Raw genomic sequence first — 19166 nt, 5'->3', positions numbered from 1 at the left:
GCAAAACGCAACACGACAGCAGTCCAGTCTGGTGTATACAGTCACGGGCTAAAGGCTGCATCAGTGAATCTCTGTCAGACAGCGCACCAGTATTAAGTCTCTTTCGTGCTTGAATTAACAAAACCACAAAAAATTATGCCAGAAAGCCCATTTTGTCTAGCATTTAAATAAGCTTCAACATATTAAAGTGTTAAGTGTGAAGTGTTAAGACTTCAACTTGTTAAATAAAATCTTAAATAAATGCAAAGAGCTGTGAAAATGTGAGAGGCATCAGAGAGACGAGACGGCTATAATTAATGTAAAAATAAATAATCAATTTAATAGAGACATCAGTTGCAGTACTAATATCAGAATGTTGGCTTTCATTCATAAAATGATGATGTTAAAGAAATGTGTTGTTTCTACATTAATTAGGAGATTAAATGTGAAATTATTATAATGTAAAAGTATATTTAAAAACATGAATGTATGTGTGATTAATCGCGATTAATCAGAGAAAAAAAATGTGCGATTAATCAGATTAATTTTTTAATCGATTGACAGCACTAGTTTTTATAGTGTTTGCTTTGCAAAACAAAAACAACTACACTGAAAAAAAACAAATGATTTACTTTGATTAAAAAAAGATAATTAATAAAAAACCGTGTGCAAAAAATTGACACAAAATTAAGTATATTTACTTAAAAAAAACTTACTTTAAACAAGAGTATTGCATCTCTCAGGAAAATGTTACAAGATTACATAAAAACAATCTTGAATGCAGGGCAAAACAATACTGCGGCAAAGCAATACTGCTACTTCAGAACATAATGCCACAAGATTAACCTGCGATCTATTTCTCGATCAATGTGATGCTGCTCTCACTTGGGCTGTGAGTTTTGTTCAGCTAGCTTAAGAAATCACACGTTCATAACAACAATCAAGCATATTCCAGCTTTTACATTTCAGTCTTTCCTGCTGACATTTGACTTCATTCACTGTCACCAACGCTGCATATTTCAATCTGGAATCTTGCAGCCGCAGTAGTGAAGCGATTTAAGAGGAGAAACGCAGGGTGAACTCCTCCATCAGGCCTCATTTTCATTCTCACACATGATAAGAGTCATTACTGAAGAGAGCCGTAATGGCTGCTGCGGCTGTACGACTGTGAAAAGCTGTGATGACATACTGAAGAACTCTGTGTTCAATAAAACTGCAGGAATCAGACTGAAGCAGCTGGTTTAGTTAAATCAAAGGTAAATTTCACCTCTATTACATCTTAGGGGGAACATTCATCATAATCATAGTACTGTAAGAGACGATTCCGGAGCACACTGTTCTGAATATAAAACAGTACTTATACATGTTCATTTCACTTTGAGTATCTAATAGTGTTTTCCTTTGTTTGCCACCTTCTCTTGTAACATACAGTATAAGAACCAACAGCGTCCATATAGAAAGTATTTGAACACACTAAATACAGCCGCGGAAATAATTAAGAGACCATTTCAAAATCAGTTTTTCTGATTTTAAAATGTATAACATTTTTATTTATAGATGTCTGTTTATGTAAATTATCATTTTTGTTTCATTCTGTGAACTACTAATAATATTGTTCCCAAATCTCAAATAAAAATATTGTTTCTATTTGCATTTATTTGCAGAAAATGAAAACCGGAGAAACAGGTCAATATAACAGAAAGGATGCTCTTTCTGTTAAGAAAACAAGTTCATATTCACTTTTAAACAATACAACAGTAATATTTGTACATTTGGAAAAGTTCAAAAATATTTTTTATGTGATAATCTTGATTTTTATCAAAGTTTTCATGCGTCTTGTTATGCTGTCAGTTATTCACTTTGGATTGGATGACTTTATGTAAGGTCTTGAGGTTTGATTTTGTTGAAATTCAGACTGGAATGACCACAATACATCTAGAAATGCGGATTAAAGTGCATTTTATAACAGCTAAGGGGCGTTGTTAGGCACGACATGAACCGTTAGCTGTTATAAAATGCACTTGTAACCTACTGCTACGCAGGGGTTATTGCTTTTATAAAACGGTTATTCCATATGCTTAGAAAGGCCAAGCAACACAGACGCAACAATAGTGGCACAGTGATATTTAAGGCTGGAATACACTACAAGGCTTTTGCTCAGATTCTGCCTAGATTTTCAGTCTGGACTTGTTGCAGAAAGTCTGCGCTAGTCTGCAGATTTTATCGCGTAGTGTGATGGCCTGTTTTTCTTTGCAAACTTGCAAGTTTGCAAGTGTGGGATGTCAAGATTTTAAAAAATCTGTGCAGATTTTAATAGTCGTGTAGTGTATTCCAGCCTTTAGGCTATGTAATGCGGTCAGCAGTTACAAATCGGGTATTTTAGAACGCGGCTCAACCAATCAGAGTCAAGGACCAGAACTGACCGTTTTATAATATATTTTTTTCAATTTCCAAAGCGAAACAATAACTTGTGAATGAAAAAATATTTTGGTAATTCAACACTTTTTTATTGAGAATGGTTAAAGCAAGTTGTCAAGAGAATTTGTCGAACAAACAAATGTGATTTTCCCTACGACTGTATGGATGCAATACTGCAAAAGTTAGTGTGACCGACCTTTGTGCCATGTATAGTCAGTGTCAGTCCCTCTCTAGTGCAGATATAACAGCTGAGGAACACAAGTGATACCCAACAGCATGACTGTGAGCACTATAGGCAACATAATTTGACATTACTGACCTCTTCCTGCAAGAACACACAGAACAAAGACGCATATGGGATCAGACTTTTATTTGGACTCACATAAATAACAATAGTTCATATATATTTTTGCATATTATACAATTTTATATAATATATATTTCCTCCTATGATTTACATTCTTTTCTTGCTAGGTAATATATCTATTGAAACAGGAGAATTATGTTAAAAACAGCTGCTTGCCCACATAAAAGCCTGAAAGAGGAAAATTCACCATGATTTCACAACCCTCCCCCCCCTCGGAAATGTAAAAACAATTGGTTGAAAACATAATCGTAATTCATTAATCAGTCTAAAATGCAAAGAAAAGCACGGCTAAGTGGAGATCTGATATGACACGACAATGATATCTTTTCCCGGACATTTTCCATAAAATCAAGTCAAAATGTTTCTATAAAACAGCACAGGAAGAGCTTCGGCCACATCGTCATGCAGTGACCCAGTGAAGCGTACATGAACAGATGGATTGAGCATGTCGCTCTAGATCACAGATCAACAGTCCCTGCGAGAGATTCGCGAGCTCTGCTTTCCAGCTCCTCACCTTCACTAACATCTTAAAAGCCTGAAATTTAACTTTCACATGGTTGGTGACCTGAAATCAAGCATCTCAAACAGTTACTTAAGATTTGCCTGCAGATATCATCAATGATAAATGGCAGAGCTGAAGACTCATCGTGATACGTACATCTTGCTACGTTTCATGGAGGATTGAGAGCGGCGCCGTCACAAAATAAGACCGAGACCCATTCAGGCGGAAACACATGACTCTTGCTTCAGCCATCAGTTACAGCTCCGACAGCGGTGACAATACTGAGAACTGTCAACCGAAAGACTAAATGATCCAAAAGGGAGAGATAGAGCTGAAGAAGAGGGTGTGTTCACACAGAAATCAAAGTGAAAATGACGGTGGTACATGTCTCCCGTACTGACCGCTGTTTTAACTGCACAGAACTGAAAAATCAGTTTTTTGGAGCACTACTCGACATCGACGTCCATCTCAAGCAAGCACATCAAGTGTCATAGCACGTCATTGGTCAAACCACACTAGATATTTACCAGAAATCACTACAATGCTAATAAACGCAATGCAATGCCTGCCTTGTTAAAGCATCATTGCTAAAAAATGCTTTTGCAACTTAAAAAATGAATCTACTAAAAAATGAGATTATAGACTTAAAACTTCATAAGGGATGTGAAGAAAAGAGTACTCCGTCTCAGATGTGACTATCATCTCTCGTGCATCTTGAATCTATTTTAAAGCTTACAGAGTAATAATGACCATGAGATGGAGAAGTGAAACTGGACGAGCTGGAAGGAGTGATGTAAACGCCGTGATCTATAAAAACCTGCTGACCATCCAATCCTCATGCTTCAATAAACGTGCTCCTAAAACCTCATGAATATTTCATAATGGGTCTGTAGTTAAAATTGTAATAAAAATGCACTTTCAGCCAATTTGCTGTTGATGAATTGTGTTGATGCTCGCAGGAGCCGATTCAGGCGTCTGGCTGCGGAAGAGCAATGCTGTAAAGCAGAGCTATTGAATTGTACTCCAGCCGAGCTCGCATCCAACACTGATCAAAACCAATTGGCTGTAATTTTCAAGTAATCCTGAAGAATTTCATTAGCTTGTTCAGGTGTGCAGGACCTGAATGGTTCGCCTCATCACTCAAAACTGCGCTGCGCGAAGCGCTAAACTTCTGAGCATCATTTCCTAAACTGAAAAATTCCTTTAGTGAATCAGGCGTAAAAACAACAGACTTCGCATGAAAACAAACAACATAGCAAGAGTTCCCCCTTAATGTACCAGGAAACGTAATACGTTGCGAAATGGATCTGATGGTAAATTCTCTGTGCTTTCTATCAGATATAAAAAAAACATAAGATCATTTATGTACATTCAGATGATGAAAGAGGCAAATCCAACTGACGATAAGCGACTGCAGAGAGAAATAGAGCGCTGTCAGTAGTATCAATACTTCCTAATCTGCATATTTACAAAGAAACGCCTTTCAAAGGGATGCAAACCACTTTTTCAAGTTTAACATGCTATTGCAAAGATCTCCTGCTACACACTTGATTTTTTTTGCCTGCTCTAGCACAAGTGATTGTCTTTATGAACCCAGCTCTGGGTGTCCAGCCCTGAATATCACACTGAGGAAGATCATGTAAGATTACGAAAATAATATTACTGTAGTGTAGAGGATACAGTATGATGGCTGTCATGTTTTGCTTTGGATGCTCAATCGAAACAGCACGTTTTGAGTCACAGCGCGTGTAAAACGATCAACAAACTGATGCTTTTTCTTTGAGATCTTGTGAATGATCACTGTGGTTTCTAAATTCTCGATGGAAGAACACATCCACTGATGGGATTTTGTGGTACGTTAGGAATCATAGCAAATATTAAACATACATGTAAAAATAAACACCCGGGGAATTTGTGCCTCATGCTTTTCACAAAAAAACAAAACCAAAAAAGTGAGATCAAATCACAGAGGAAATACATATCATGCCATTATCTCCAGACGAATTGTAAAGTTGATCTTTCTCTCCCTGAATATCAAAAGTGTGTTATAGACCCATCAGATAATAAATCTAACCTGCACACCACAATAATTCGGTCCAAAAGCAAGTGCAACCCTGTTTCAAGTTAGCAAATCTTTTTACACTAAGGGGCGACAAATTTAACTCCAAAAAGTGCTTTTAGGGATACATTGAAACTGACAAAAAGCAAACCAACATGTTAGTCATAAATAATTTACAATTGTATTTCCCCCGTTCAGCTGTAATCGGGGAGCTCATAAGAAACGACTCAAAGTCCCGTAACACTTGTGTATGTGACCGCAAATATCAGAACATCCTCATACCAAACCGCACTTCAACTCAGTTTAAAAGAAAAAGGGAACACTGGGATAAAACGGAGGAAACCCATCGCTCTAGAAGCCCCCGGGCCCATCGGCTCAGTGGCAGCTCTTCATACCAGACACATACGGTGAATCCTGCTGGCGACAGATGCTCTCCTGCTGCTCCGAGCAGTCCACGAAATCCGGCACGGGCAGCCCTGACATGATCATCAAAGACTTATTCCAGATCATGAAGGTGGGAGCCACGGGAAGTAGGAAAGAAACGTCAAAAGTGTATATGTGCTGGGAGTTCATGGCGTCGTAGAAGGACAGGGCGTTGTTGTCGTAGTCCAGCAGCACGCCCACCCTGCGCAACTGCAGCGACGCTTCCACCAGAGACTCCTTGTTGTTGTGCCGCACCAGGAAGTTGTTGTTGCAGCGCGAGAAAACCCAGGAGGACGAGTTTTTACCGCTCCATTCGTTTTTGGGTGCTGATTTGTAGGCCACACCGAGAGCGTACCTAACAGAGAGAAGAGATTTGGAATACTGTCATTAGAAACAAAGGCATCGTGAATGTATTTTTTGTCTTGGCTCATTTGGATGAAATATGACCACAGGGGTAAAAACGATGATTTCAACCATTCAAAGTGTTTTACACAAAGATATTTTTATACTTTTGTTTTGTTGAAACTTCTTTCAAATTTATTTGGTTTCAAATTTCGGGTATCCAACAGGTGAATGAGTTGACGATTCTCCTCAATAAGCAACGGGGTCTCCTAAAACGTGTATATTTCAGTTCACTTCACTTCTGCTGAAATGAAGTTGACTTCATTTTGTGATTTTTCATATTTAATGATATTACAACAAAACGTATGAAAAGAATTCATGTCAACCAATGAATTAACTTGATTCTCCACAGAAATACTATACACACAAAAATGCATTTTGACACATATCTTCATTATTGTGGAATAAAATTGGATGTATTGATCAGGGTCCATGTTTACCGAAGCACAAAAATAGTGACTTTACAGAAAACGTTTTTTGAGTCAAATTACATCAATTATACTAAAATAAGGACAAAAACCTCGTGAGAACTACGTTTTTTTTTTTTAAACGATTTAAATGTACCTTATTCTTTGTCCAAATAGAAATAATCTAAACATTCAGACACAAGGATGTTATGTTATGGGTATTCCTCATTATATTTTGAACTGATAATTCTTAAAAGTTCATCACTGTAAAAAACAATTGTTGAAAAATATGTTACCTGGCTGAAGTTAATTCAACTTAAAAATGAAGTCAACATGAGTTTGCACCACATTCATTGAGTTAACTAATATATTTAAATTAAATTACCTCAAAATTTTAAGGCAATCAGGTGACTGAAAAACATTTTTTTTAAAGTGACTTGAACTTTGAAGTTTATGGATTTTCTAGGTAAAAAAGATTTTTAATTCATGGGTCCAACACCCAAAATTTGAATCATAAGTGAGTTTTACAAACAACATTAGTGCTTACGGTGTCTATAAGTTGTTTAACATTTTACTAGTCATTAAAAAGCGCCCATTTACAGAATCATATTCCATGTGTGCTACAAGCCTCTGGTGTTGTTATCATATCAAATCTTATGTAATATAGAAACTCACCACGTGGAGGCTCCCAGTAAAACCTCCCAATAATGGCAGCCGCTGTCGATGAAAACGTTGCCAGCAGCGCCGTATGATCCAGTTCCGCTGAAACGCTCCGGAGTGTGACTCTTCTTCAGAGAGCTTTCATCTTTATCCATGGTCAGGCAGTCATTAGACAGCCGCAGCTTCTTGTGTGCTGTTTTGGGGTCCAGTTTAAAAGGCTGGCCTGAGGGAACACAGAAAACACACCATGACTCCTTCTGGAATGAGTTTTGAGACCTGAGGAGGAACTCTGCACTGGTGTGTTAAAACTGTTCAGATAATCAGGAGAGAATGCGATAACATACGAATGAATGACAGAGATGTAAGTGATTCTTGAAAAGCGTAGGTGACCCCTGCAGAGCCGTCATTTAACTTCGGCACGTCTAAATCGTTTCCATCCCAGTGTAATAACTGACAAGACAGGAAAACAATCATCTCCTCTCTGTCCCCTAACACAAACCAATCACCTCAGCCCAGAATCCGCCTTACTGCACCCAGATACCAAAGGTTCTCACAATGCGCTGCTGGAAGCCAATTACATTAATACACTTTTGTCTTTGAACTGCTTATCGCCACGAGCGCAGCCATTCTCAACGCTCATGAGCAGTCATGCTATTTTACCACATGTCTTTGAGGACGCCGGGAACAAATGCAGACGCGCACACGCGTGACAGGCTGCAACAAGCAAGATGCTGGAGAAACCTTTATTGCCTGCCAGTATAAAACTGATGAACGGTGAAGACATAAAAGGTGTACAACAGGATAATTGTGTAGGGCAGGTGTCTGAGAGAAAACGGAGAAAAATTGATCGTCATACCTGTATTTCAAGTCAGTCAGAGAGAATTTGACTATCTATTGGAGAAATGACCCATGGTTTTATTATGGTGGAAGTGTAGTAACCATGTTTTTGGTGATTAAGTGATTAGTGACAAGTGATTTGTATTACAACAGTTTTTACCACAGTTTTACTGTTTATGTTACTATTATAGTGGTGAGAGCATAGTAAATCTACGGTTACTTTGGCTTTAAACTAGTATATATAAACCATGTTTACTTTTCGTAAGAGATGTGTAAATATGTAAACTACTGCAAGATACATTGTGACATGTGAATCTTTATTATGTCTTCTTACAAAAATAATAAAGACACATATCTGGTTAGACGGTTTCATCGGACGCACACGGTTTGTGTTTGGTTATCGTTCTGGCTAGTGGCTGACAATACAACTATTTATATTTTATTGAATTTATATTTATTTATATTAATATTTTGTTGTATAATAGTTGTATTAAACAAACTATTTTATTGTATATTCATTTTATTAAATAAACAATTTGTGGGGTTATTTAACTTTGTCGCAAGTAATGGTTCTTCTACTGGTAACACAAAACAATACTGGCTAGAGATACTTTTAACTTGCTAGCTAATGTAATTTATTTCGTTTTGATTTTTTGCTTGCTTTCAGAAGTAATCTGTTCTTTGCAGATGTGTACCGGAAGTCACATCTCGTTTGGGCCACAAAAGTGAACACGAACAGTAATGTTTGTTTATATTGTTGCTTTGAAACGGTCTCTTGACCGTTCCATCGGACGCGCGTGGTCTGTGTTTGTTTATCAGTCTGCCTGGTGTCTAATAATAATTGTTTACATTTTAATTAATTCAATATGAATAATTATATTAATTTATGCTAGTATAATAATTGTATGAAACCGTATGGTACATCGACATCTAGCGGTTGAGTTGGTATCAGAGTCTAAAGTAACGGTTCTTCTCGGTTTCTTTTGCATGTTTTCATAAATAATCTACAGGCACTCTACTGTTTGCGAATGGGTACCGGAAATTAAGCGCAGTAACGTTTGTTTATGTTGTTGCTTTGAAACGTCTATAGAGAAAAAAGGAGTCAAATAGCAACACGATTAAAGCTAAAACATCCAGAAATAGTCCATAAGATATAAAGAAACAAATATAAAATACAAGATAAATCTACAGAGTTCAAGCTTTCAAATGTGAAGCTGAGCTAGTAAAAGCACAAAAATGAGTAAGAACTTGTAGATTAATGGCAGGCGCTGACATCTGTGTCAGATATATACAGTACAGAGGTGTATTTACAGTGTACTTTCGTGAGGTTACACTCAGCCTGTGCTCTTGGGCCGCACCGCTGTGTTTTCTGCAGGGAAGGGTGACCGCTGACAGCTTGAGCGTTGTCTGCACCGTACAGGACGAGTAAATATTATTCCGAGATCTTAAACATATTTTCCCTAGAGGCGGCTTGTCATGTAATATTTCTCATATTAGCTTTATGTGCGGTCTCTGGCCACGGCGTTCCAGATCAAACAGGAAACACCTACTATGGGAACACATACCGTGTCTACACCGGACACGACTGGCGCTACAAAAGACATCAAAACACATTAGAACCCATTATAATTTTAAATTTGTGTAGACACGGTGACAGTGTGACCACACACAAACAAACAGACAAGCTGATTCTGTGCTGCTGTTATTCAAAGTCTGACATCACAGGCCAGTATCAGTGCACACTAGAACAACACACTTTTATTTTAAAAGTGAAATTTTTGCCTAAAATAACTTGCATTTCCACACATTAGAAGACTTTTCCAGAAGATTTTGGTTTTAATCGCAGTCTATAACACCTGACTTTAATGTGTAAAAGTAAACTTTAGATAACTTTAAAAAAGTGAACTAGTTGGTTATCTGACATCTCTACAATGGGGTACAATACATCTCTAAAATCAGAACTGAGCACCCCTGTACTAAAAAATAAAACAAAAAACTATTAAACTCAATAACACTACATAAAAAAATAGAAAACAGGATATCATAACAAAGGTAAACAAAGCAAAATACACAGAACAAAAGCAAAAAAGTCTCAAGTTGAGGAATAACAGATCCATGATTTGGTTTGATCTGTAGGATAGACTAGATTTGAGTCTGTGTTCAGACTCCTGCTGCTGTCTGTATTATGGATCACAGCGCCGGCTCTGAACATCCCGTCTCCTCCAAAGTTCAGCTGGAGAAACTCAGCTTTGATTTCAGCACAACCTGCAAAGAGCCATTTGATGTCTTCACATTCGTGCTCATCAAGCCTGGATGCTCTTAAAGCTCTCGCTCACGTACAGTGGATGCTGGTGATGGCTTGGGGGATGGGGGAACAGTAGCACGGATGGTAAATAAGGAGGAAGGGTGAAAGCACACACTCCCATCCTGATTAATTCATCCAGTTTTCCAGGGAAACCTACTTTCCTTCAGCATTCCCTCCAGCAACCTTTGGTACTTTCCATGAACGGTACAAAACAGAGCCTGTCATTTTTTCTCTATAAACTGGTCAGTGAAATAGGTGCATTACCTTTAGAATGTTGATCATCAACCTCAAGAGGCAATTGACAGGTTTGATTTTTCAAGATTTGCTCATTTATATTTTATAAATTAAGCGTGGGATCATGTACAGTCAGCACTGACAAGGTGATCATCAGGAGACTTGGGTTTACTGCGAAACTACTTACCAAATAAATAGATAACCTGGGATGAAATATTGATTCAAGTTTAAATTATTTTATAAGCTAGAGGCAAAACACAAACACAAGCACACATAGTATAGCCAGACGAACGTTGCTATAGACACTGGTTATTACTCAGAAATATTTTACTACTGAACGTCCCAAATGAAAAGTCAGAATTAAATATTTTAGAAAATAGTATAATAATACAAAATTATGCTTTTAGTGATAGTAAAGTATAGTTCCCTTTCTGTCGGTCTCTCAACGTTGTGTCGAACCGACAGATGGGGTTTGATCTTGCGAACTCTGATTGTACTTGCACATGTCGATCAGGGTGTTGCGGTCACGTGTGGCTGTGTTCTGCATGGATGCAGTCACAACACCGTCTGCTTCCTGCATCGCGGCGGCTTCCGAGCCTGCCGCAGCGGCGAGCGGCGGTGGTGATTCGGGGACTCCAATGGACATAAATCCGCCGCCAGCACCGCGGACCGTCCGTGCCCGGCACGCTCACCTGTCCCGACTCCGATGAGCGGCAGTGGACCGTCTCATAGCGGAGATGGTGACGAGGACGAAGTGTCCGTCGCAGCATCGGATGGCGACTTCCGGACATCTGATGCAGAGGAGCTCCTGGCTACTGCTGGTCGAGCCCAGGACGAGGCCGATGCGGAGATGTCAGCCATGCTTGCCCGGGCCACCGCCTTCCCCCCAACACTCGCGGCTGGACTCGTGGTATCTGGATTCGGGGCGGGTGTGAAACCTCTTCCCGGAGGTGCGTGAGGAGCTTACGAAGATGTGGCAGGACCCCTTTTCGGCGCGTGCACGTCAGATGAGCTCAGTCGCCCTGACTTCCCTCGACTTGGGAGCTGCTAAGGGATACGTCGATGTACCCCAGGCAGAGCATGCAGTCGCGGACCAAGGCTCCCTTCCAAGGCGTGTAAGTTTTCGTCCCAGCTGGTGTCGAATGCTTACACTGCCGTGGGTCAAGCAGCTTCCGCTCTTCATGCCATGGCCATCTTGCAGGTCCATCAGGCTAAGGCATTGAAGAAGATGGACAAGGGAAGTTGCGACCCAGCGGTTATGCAGGAACTCACCGCCACTGATGCGCACCGCCACTGATTTCGCTCTCCGGGTGACTAAGGTGACGGCGCGCGCACTCTGGGTCGGACGATGTCCACTCTGGTGGTCCAGGAAAGACACCTATGGCTGAACCTTGCACAGATGCGCAACGTCCAGAATGTTCACTTTCTTGACGCGCCCATCTCGCAAGGAGGGCTGTTTGGTGACACCGTCGAGGACTTTTCTCAACAGTTCTCGGCGGTGAAGAAGCAGACACAGGCGATTAAACACACCCTGCCCTGCCGCGACCAGGCCACCTCTAGGTTGTCTAGGTCCCAGTCTGCCCTCGGCGAGGCAGCCGTTCTGCCGGCCACAGAACCTCATCCTACGGGGACAATGTTGCAGATCACTCCCCTAGTTACTCTGTCACGCCTCCGTAGCGCATGCTCCTCTCTCAAGGTTCCTGCGCTCCCCAGTGTCCCTCACGGTGCCAGGCGGCCATCTCGTATCTAGAGTAGCAAGGCCTCCGCCTGTGACGCTGTTGGCAAGAGCCCTCGCCCTTATTCAAGTGCTGCCTTACTTTTTTCACTGGAAGATCATGATTTGCGGAGATGCACCCATGATTCGCCTAGGCCGGTCAGGGTCGCGCCGCTTGAGGTCGTGATACGGTGAAGCTCTGTCGGTTCGACACAACGTCGAGAGACCGACAGAAAGGGAACGTCTTGGTTACGGATGTAACCTCGGTTCCCTGATGGAGGGAACAAGACGTTGTGTCCTTTATGCCACAATGCTTCGCCCGCTGCAGCGACCCGGGTATCCTCCTAGGTTCCTCAGCCCAAAAGGTGAATGAATGGGTCATCTTCCTTTTATACCCGTATGTAAGGGGCGGAGACTGGCGCGTCATACCATTCGCCAATTTCATTGGCCTTTTAAAAAGTACAATCAGAGTTGATAGGTTCTCAAGATCAAACCCCATTTGTCGGTTCGACACAACGTCTCGTTCCCTTGATCAGGGAACTGAGGTTACATCCATAACCATAACCAAGACGATTTTACTGGGAAGTAAAGGGTGGAGAGAGAAGAATGGGATTGGTATAGGACCTCGAGCTGGGAATCAAACTTGGGTAGCCAGAGGCGCAGTTGTGCTATATGAGTGCTGCCCCATGAGGCCATCGTCTCTGACATAATAAAAAAACTGTTATAAATAGAGTAACAGGGTTGAAAAGTAGAGCTTGACAAACAGTCAACACAGCAATCTTTCAAAATTTCAACCATTATGATGACTATATAAATGTCACTATTTCAAGAAATGTTACATTTGGATTAAAGTGGAAAATCATGTACATTAAAAATTTTTTTTTTAAATAAATCGAAATGTTTCAATTGGCTGTGATAAAGTTTTGTTAATTTGAGGAGCAGTATGTTACCAAGTGATAACTTGCAATTAAGCCTTTTGAGTTTTGAGTTCCAAATCTATATAAATATCTTTGTTCTGATGAACACAGAAAAAGATATTTGGAAGAATACTTATAACCAAACAGATCTTGGCCGCCATTGACTACCATAGGAGAAAAAAGAGCCCCAGAACTGTTTGCTGTCCTACATTCTTCAAAATTCTTTTGTGTTTAACAGAACAAAGAAATTTACAAATATTTTTTTTCTACTATTGTAGTCAATGGTGGCCAAGAACTGTTTGGTTACCAACATTCTTCCAAATATCTTTCTCTGTGTTCATCAGAACAAAAAATGTATACAGATTTGGAACAACTCGAGGGTGAGAAAATGAAGACAGAATTTTATTTTTGGGTAAACTATTCCTTCAAACATTTTTTTACAGTGTAGTGTCAGGGTTGAACACAATGTGGGAGGCAAAATTTCATATTTCTGTCATTAAAATAAATCAATATCATGGGACAGAAAAAGTGGATTCCTCTCTACACCTCTGCTTTTGTGAATCATAGTCATTTGTCTAGGCTGCTGAGAGATGAGCTGTCAATGAGTGCGTTTACATGCACAGTCTTACTCCGGTTATGCTTAATAATCTGATAACAAGTAAGGTCATGTAAACGCGTAAAACGGTTTTCTTTAATCGGGGAAAGCTCATAAACGGTGTAAGCAAAACCCGCTCGGCAGAGATAGTTTATTGCCCATTACTCCAAGTCCGCAATGCATGTAAACGCCTTTACTGGTTTTCTCTCAGTTTTGTTTATGTGCGCATGACGGCGCAACAGTAAAAGTCCCAAACGGACGTAATAGTAAAATAACGCATAAAAGTCCGCTCTCGAATCGTGAAGTTGATTTAGAAACGTCAAAATGAAGAACTATTGTTGCATATGCAGGTAGAATAGGACAAGAGAATAGATATAAAAATACAGATTCTGACCGTTTTCCCGCTGCATTTTTAATTACTAAACAGACTATCGACGATGACTTCACTGCACATGAGAAACCCGGCAAGTCTCAAACTTCATTGTAAACGCGGTTTTCAGCGTAGACGGTTTATTACTTTGCATGTAAACACATGAGAACAGGTTTCTTTTTAAGATGGTTTTTGATAGATATCCGTTTATTTTGTGCATGTAAAAGCACTCACTGAGAAACTGTGAGCTGAGGGTTGGGTGGTCTTGTACGCTTCATTCTGCATTCCTGTATCCTGAACAGTTCGTTTGATTATGTAAATGTCTTTAAATAGACGCATTTCTCTAGAGATGGGGGAAGTGTCTGGACTTTTAGCGGTCGAGTTAGCACGCGTGCGCTGGAGAAAACGAGAAATAGGGAACTGGCCGAAAGTCAATAATGTGTTGAAAGGCGTCATATGGGCAGATGGCACAGCTGGGGTAAATCATGATGAGATGATTCGCTCGGTGTGTGTGGGGCAGGGTCTCGTGTTAAAAATTACATGAAATGGCTTGATCAGCATTGCTTTATTTTATCATTCGACTGGGTTTTCTAATTGCTAGTTGGCATTGTAGACTGTATTATAAGAAGGGATTGAATCTTTCTAGTAAGTGCCAGAGCTACAGGAACCTTATTTTGAGCACATTAAAACACAGACAGCCTCCAAGCCAACAGACATGGACAAAAGCCACAAAACATTTGATATTACACAGTGTAAAAAAACATCCTCATGGAACCACAATCATTTGTTTCTTAACTTTGCCAGCAACTATACAATTTATACTTTTTTGAAGGAAAAAAGAAAAGATATTAATATCCGTATACTTGCTTACCACGTAGGACACGTTTTCACCCCGAAATACAGCTGACACACAAGTTTTGTGTGTGTGCCGGAGTGAAAATGGCACATAATGGCATCACTGTCATTATTACTCTAGAACTCTCTGCCCCAGACAGCTCGGGGTGAGAGATGAAAAAAGCACAAAAAAACGGTGTGTGCTGCGATATTCTCGCAGAAGCTCGAGGAACCATGAAAAAGGGAATGACAAGAAACAGACTATGAAAGCAATAGACAGAAGAAAAATTTCAGTTTCCTCTTGCATTTTACTCTCAAACTCCTCCACAAGTGCGCGAGAGATGCTGATGCAATAACCTATTTGAATACTGTGAGCCCATGCAGTGGTTTCTGGTTGAGTTCTTGCATTGGGAAGGTGATGTGTGACAGCTGAGGTGAGGGACTCGGGCTTTTCCAGACCTCTCTCTTAACACACACAAAATGCCAGCAGCCTGACACCAAACCATCTGATGGATGCCATTATTAACATGCTGGACAGCTTTTTGCTGACAGTATGTCAATAAAGGCATCGAGCGGCAGAAGTATGACAGAGCCGCTGTGTTTATATTGATGTATGACCACTAGAATGCAGGATTTAAAGCACTTAGTCCCACTGTACTGTTTAACAGACCTGCTGGACGTTACTGTTTTTAAGAAACAACTAAAAAGTGTTTTTATGTAATGTGCTGTACCGAGAAGTTTAGAAACAACTGAAATGTTTTTTTATGATCTTAAAAATCTTTCAATCTGACAAAAATAATATGGCATATAATCAAATCATATACAGTATTGTATTATTATTAAAATTAACATTTTATTTAGAAAAGGATTTTTTTAAATAAATGACTTGGACCAGATGCATCCAATAAGAACATTTAATAGATGGAAATTTCTTGAATCCCATTTAAACAGCACCCGGTAATATTTAGTCAATTCTTTGGAAAGGGTGGTTACTTCGAAGATGCTAGAACATAACATAGTTTTGATTTATTTTGCTTTCACTAAACATAATTTCTATAGTTACAATTATGTTATTACATAGTTTTTGAATATTAATAAAAAAGATAATATTAATAATATTATTTTAAACATAAATATTAAATAAATATAAAATAGAAATATTACAAACAAAACTTTTGAATGGCAGTGCATTTTTATTTATTTATTATATATATTTTTTATTACAGTGTTAAAGGAGTCATCACAAAAAATCCACACATATTGTATAACTTATTTTGATGTGTTGAAGTGTTGAAATCTGAAAAGCTTAATTGACATTTTTAACTATTTAGGTTTGGCCAGTGGTTTAAGTTATATTAACTCACCATTGGCCAAAACTTAAAATAGTTAAAAAAATGGAAAAAGTTGAAATGAGTTTCACAACTAGACTATTTTTTTATGGTGGAAAACAATGTAGTAAGTAAAATCCTACATTCGGTAAATAAATTCAGTAAAAAGATATTTAAGATTTATACAAGATAAAACAAACACATTATGGGGAGATATTTAAACACATCTCTGAATAAATCCATGATAAAAGAAACTTTTATGTTAGAAAGAAACTATTCATAACAGGGCCATAGTTTGATGTAATTGCTTATAACTGCATCTGCTTGTACGATGTTTTAAGTCCTTCATCATACCCCTTTAAAATCTTCTAAAAGTCTGAGATTTTTTTTGGACTATATCTCTCTAGATATGGCATCAGCAAAAAAACAATGTGCATACCGATCGAGCGCTAGTTTACAGATCCCTGCACACACACAGAGGACTGGGACTTACTGTTGGTTTTCAGACGAGCAGGTTCACTGTTTCGGCTGCCTGCCTGGTTGATAGCCTTGACGAAAAAGATGTAACGGGTGCCGCTCTGAAGACCGTGGACTGTGTAGTGATTCTGCTTGATATTGGGCACGATCATCCAGCTATCTACTGAGTTATAAAGACCTGCCAGACAGAAGAGAAAGAGAGAGCGTAGTATTAATGATAGATTCAGTCTATTTCTTGCATCGCTGTTGTTCAAGGCTACGGCAGCACACATTAACCGAAGAGCGTGTAATAATCACCATGTCAGAGTAAATGTTTGAACAGATTCTCTCAAAGGCAACGGTACATGTGATGCTCATTATTCATGGCATGTCTATTTCTGTTTGATGTAAAAGCACATATAGCACACGTTCTGAGGGAGTTATCCTGAAAAGACTGAATGTTTGCCTCAGGCAATGACAGTTACCCTGAAGTTTCACAGCTCACAAGTTGTTATTTCATAGCTCGGGAGATCTCAGTTATTTCTAATTTAGGTGTCAAGTTTGTCTTAGGAGAAGAAATAATGGACACAAATGAGCCAACTGTTGAAATGAAGGTTGATAACATCAAATCATTTGGTCTCATAAGAATTCTGTAGGAAATTAGGAGGATATTTTAGCATGCTGGCAAGTCTGAGCACTGTCTGAGACATTGTTGAGATATCCTCAAACACTTCAGAGACATTGTGATTTTTGTTTGTAGAAGACTTATTATGCTATTCAACAATTTCTAATTAAACCATTTTATAAAAGATGTGATGTAACAAAAGAAAAGATAAAAAGGACTTCAATAGAGATTGAGTGAGTTTGAGACCAAAAGAATTCAAATGAATTGTCCAACTTCTTATAAAAGAGTATGAGAACAATGCCAACAATTTAGTACAGCTGTCCTCAGTAAAGCCAGAGCCATACATCAGCCAGGACGATAATTCAGAAGAGATCTGGCCGTCCTGAGCTAATCTCATTGGCAGATAACCATGTTAATTGTGCACCGGTGAAATAAACAAGTTTGAGCTCTTCCGCGTGTTACTTCCAACATATACTGACAGCTCTGCCAATGAAAAATGAAGAATACACAATAATATAGAGGAGAAAATCTGAAAAGCAGTCAAGCACACAGCTCTATTTGATCTCTACAATCTTATTATTTTAAAGAAAAAAGGGCATAACAGAAATGTTGCTGTCCTTTGGAATTTCTTATTATTTTAATAAGTAGTAAGAAATAATAAGTAAGGTTGGGCAGTATGACCAAAAACATGATTCAAAATATGAGTCATTTTATTTTACAATACCATTATAGTCATGTAATTCATGCAACGTCTTACTCGGTCCAACAGAAGCACATGACATAGCCACACCCACTTATTTACATACATTTACATTTATGCATTTGGCAGATGCTTTTATCAAAAGCGACTTACATTGCATTATATTATACATTTGTATCAGAGTATGTGCAATCCCCTGGGATCAAACCCATGACCTTGGCATTGCTAGCACTATGCTCTAACCACTGAGCTACAGTGGTTAAACAGTAGTATAGATGGTTTCAGCAGCAACAACATAAACTAGGGATGCATGATAAATTATCGGCCATATCGGTATCGGCCGATAAATGGTCATTTTTAGTGTTATCGGTCTCAGCCGATAATAAAATTTAGGCCGATATATTATAGCCGATAAATCATTTCCTNAACCCATGACCTTGGCATTGCTAGCACTATGCTCTAACCACTGAGCTACAGTGGTTAAACAGTAGTATAGATGGTTTCAGCAGCAACAACATAAACTAGGGATGCATGATAAATTATCAGCCATATCGGTATCGGCCGATAAATGGTCATTTTTAGTGTTATCGGTATCAGCCGATAATAAAATTTAGGCCGATATATTATAGCTGATAAATCATAAATCATTTCCTCTAGTTAAACTAGTTTGTACAGTACAGTACAGTATCTTTCTGTCATGATCATTCACTTACTGCTATTAGCAAAACATTGTTGATGTAGATACAGTATTTATGAATGTGTAAATTATAGGAACAAAAGCATATTGTTTGAATCAGACTGCTGTCTGAATGCTTTCTGTCTTGAGACCTGTTAGACATGTGGCTATAAAGAACATTTTTTGGGTTGCTCTGTAAGAACATCTATAATTTGTTAATTAAATAAAAAATATACCAGAAAAGCTTGAAGGTTAAAGAATCTTTAACTACTGTAAAGTAGGCTTGGTACATGGTTTTCAGGGGGGGAAAAAGAGAACTAATGGTTACCTTGTTTTCTGCAGTAAATGTTTTCAAATA

The 19166-nt window shown here is 38.9% G+C and overlaps 1 protein-coding gene across 5 annotated transcripts in view; it reads right to left on the bottom strand.

Moving 5' to 3' along the window:
• Positions 1 to 2725: 2725 nt before the first annotated feature.
• The window catches only part of mid2 (midline 2), a 137491-nt gene continuing 121050 nt past the window's right edge, over positions 2726 to 19166 (bottom strand). For all 5 annotated transcript variants that reach the window (XM_057349532.1, XM_057349531.1, XM_057349533.1 and 2 more), the window contains 3 exons: positions 16845 to 17006; positions 7233 to 7440; positions 2726 to 6103 (listed from right to left, as the gene is read on the bottom strand). In XM_057349532.1, coding sequence (XP_057205515.1) covers positions 5701 to 6103; positions 7233 to 7440; positions 16845 to 17006 — 773 coding nt within the window. In that variant the 3' untranslated portion in view covers positions 2726 to 5700. The remainder of the gene's footprint in view (positions 6104 to 7232; positions 7441 to 16844; positions 17007 to 19166) is intronic.

The sequence above is a fragment of the Triplophysa rosa genome, linkage group LG13 (genome assembly GCF_024868665.1).
Source record: "Triplophysa rosa linkage group LG13, Trosa_1v2, whole genome shotgun sequence".
Taxonomy (NCBI): domain Eukaryota; kingdom Metazoa; phylum Chordata; class Actinopteri; order Cypriniformes; family Nemacheilidae; genus Triplophysa; species Triplophysa rosa.
The sequence above is the reverse complement of the archived record's forward strand: the minus strand, read 5'-3'. Positions and strand labels throughout refer to the sequence as shown.